Raw genomic sequence first — 3,092 nt, forward strand, 5'->3', positions numbered from 1 at the left:
AGGAAGGAAGGAAGGAAGGAAGGAAGGAAAGAAGGAAGGAAGGAAGGAAAGAAAGAAGGAAGGAAAGGCACTGAGAGATCTCTCTGACAGTCTCCTCAATTCTGTCCAAGAATTCCCAATTCCCTCCAAATAAAAAGAAACATCACATAAAGATCCTAACATTTTAAGCTGATATATTGTCTTTGGTACCAAAGGTAGTAGCAATACATCATTAGAAATCACTGAACATCAATATGGGGTTGGAGACAGAGTAGAAATAAGCAGCATAGATTTGATTCTTGCATAAAACAGCTTCGGGGATTGGTTTCTACATCTAGAAAATGAGAACAATAATTTCTGCCATTCTACCTTCAAATGGGAACAGTGAGGGATCAAATGAGATAACATATGTGAAAGCCCATTGTAAACAATAAAGAAGTGTAAGGTATGATTATTATTACAACTTTCAATTGTAAAGTGAACAGAAACTATATTTAATCCCATGCATTGAGTGAAATTAGGGTCATGGAGCTAGTTTAGAAGCATAAGTTACTGTCACTGAGAGGAGAATATTGTTCTGTTAAGGATCCTTCTCAAAGCACCCTTCATGTCCCTATTCCTCAGACTGTAAATGAAGGGATTCAACATGGGAGTCACCACTGTATACATCATGGCAGAGATGATGTCTTTGATATTTGAATTCCTGGAGGAGGGGAAAAGGTACTGGCCAATGATTGTCCCATAATATAAAGACACTACAGACAGGTGTGAGCCACAGGTAGACAATGCTTTGCAAGTCCCATTGGTAGAAGGGATCTTCAGGATGGTGGCAACAATGTGTATGTAAGAAACAAGGACACATATTAATGGAAGCATAATGACTATTGTTCCCACAGTAAACATGACCAGTTCATTGAGGGAAGTGTCTGAGCAGGACAGCTTGAGCAAGGTAGCTAGGTCACAGAAGAAATGGGAGACAGCATTTTCTGCACAGAAGGACAGTCGGGCCAGGAGAAGGGTGTGGGAAAAAGAGCTGGCACAGGAGAGGATCCAAGACCCAACCACCAGCAGGCAGCAGAGACTCTGGCTCATGACCGTGGTATAGTGGAGAGGGTGGCAGATGGCAACATAGCGATCATAAGCCATTGCAGTGAGCAGGAAGCTGTCCAAATCAGTAAAGAATATGAAGAAATACGTCTGTGAGATGCAGCCATTGTAGGGAATGGACTGGCTCCCTGTTTGCATGTTCACCAACATCTTTGGGGTGGTGACTGTTGAGAAACAGACATCAGTGAAGGCCAAGTGACTGAGGAAGAAATACATAGGGGTATGAAGGTGAGAGTCCAGTCTGATCAAAAAGATGATAAGCAAGTTCCCCAGGACTGTGGTGAGATACATGCTCAGGAAAAGAATGTAGAACAGAATATGATGCTGTGGTCTGATAGGAAGTCCCAGGAGGAGGAATTCAGAGATACTTGTCTTATTCTCCCTTTCCATTCTGTTCTTTTATCTGCTTAAAGAAGAAAGAACAAGTTTGACACAGGGGAAAGTGTAAACTTGGACTCAGATGACCTGTGTTCACATCTAAGCTTTGTTACCATCCATGTGACCCTGTCCAAGTCACAACTTCTTTGGAGCTGCAAGGTCCCCCAGAAAAATGTTAGAACAACTGTTAGACTTAGACACGAATAGAGTGTGAGTCCGTGGAACCCATGTTTTATGAAAACCTGTAGTGTTAGAGCTTAAATGGACTTGAGAACCAGAATGTTAGAAATTGAACCCCAGGCCCAGTGTTCATTCTTCTGCACCATACTTTGCCTCTACACTATCAGTGTAACCCTTGTTCAACTCTTTACTCTCTTAGCCATCCTGAAACTATTTTGAAATATATATATATACATATACATAAAATTTATATATACATATATATATATATATGTTGAGAGAGAGAGAGAGAGAGAGAGAGAGAGAGAGAGAGAGAGAGAGAGAGAGAAGCATGTAGTGAGTAAAATGCAAATCCAGAAATATCTGGGTGCAAGTTTCACCTCTGACACATATAGGCTGTGTGACTTGGCAAGTGACTTAATATCAGTGCTCTAGTCAGTTATCTAAGACTACACCTTTCAGAGACAGTGTTGTCCTGCACTGGGAGAGGAAGTTCCTCATCAGGAAGTCCCTACACCAATAAAACCACAGGTCCAGATCCTATCTCAATATTTTCTGTATACACAAACACTATATTTATAACGCTTTAACAGCATAAAATAACACTAAGACTTTTCAGACACCCCTGTATGTCTACGCATTGGTTCCTGTTAGAATATAAGTCCTTTGAGGGCAAGGACTGTTTCACTTTTGGCTTTGTATCCCTAGAGAATAGTATAGTTCCAGGTATATAACCAGCACTACTAAATGCTTGTTGATTAATTGATTGTTCTCACTCTACTCTGAGTAGCTTGGGTTGAACAAAATAGAGAGAGATGAGGATTTTCTGTCCACATATCTCTTTACCACTCTCCAAGGCAGTGATAAATTGTATGTGGTGGAGACACTTGGGTTGTGTCCAATATAAATAACTTGGTTTTTTTCTGAGGCTCTGATGCATCTACATGAAGTAAAGGGGACTCTGTGTTCTCTGGAATACAAGACCTGGAAAGTTTTACTGCATTAGAAAGGCTTCCAGCATGACTATATCAAACAAAGACAAGTCTAACTGAATATGGAGCGGATCATCACCTTGTTGGTCTTAGAGAGATGACTCTTTGGGCTGCAGTAACACGTTAAAATCCTCTATTGACACAAGGGATGGTGATATGCATTGGAACAAGGAGCAATCATAACACTGATATAGAGAATGTTTTTTTATTCAAGAGAGATAGTGAAAAGAATGAGAGGTTAAAGACTAGAAGATGAAGGAAGAAATATAAAGAAGATGCCTTGAACTCTAGGCTGGAAGCAGGGGATATGACCAGAGGTGAAAGCAGCCTACTCCTGGGGTTCCTCTAGTGCTTAACCTTTTGTATGTCTCTTCTCCTGCCCTTACTTTTCCCAACCCACTTCCTGTCTCATCTTTAACCCAGCTAACCTGTTCTTGGTCTTTCATTACAGACTTT

At 40.8% G+C, this 3,092-nt stretch overlaps 1 protein-coding gene across 1 annotated transcript; it reads right to left on the minus strand.

The window, feature by feature from the left end:
* Positions 1-534: 534 nt before the first annotated feature.
* Positions 535-1,491, minus strand: LOC118842943 (olfactory receptor 1J4-like). The gene has a single exon (XM_036750291.1). The coding sequence runs from the start codon at positions 1,474-1,476 to the stop codon at positions 535-537; it is 942 nt and encodes a 313-aa protein (XP_036606186.1). The 5' UTR covers positions 1,477-1,491.
* Positions 1,492-3,092: the final 1,601 nt, after the last annotated feature.

The sequence above is a fragment of the Trichosurus vulpecula genome, chromosome 3 (assembly GCF_011100635.1).
Source record: "Trichosurus vulpecula isolate mTriVul1 chromosome 3, mTriVul1.pri, whole genome shotgun sequence".
Taxonomy (NCBI): Eukaryota; Metazoa; Chordata; class Mammalia; order Diprotodontia; family Phalangeridae; genus Trichosurus; species Trichosurus vulpecula.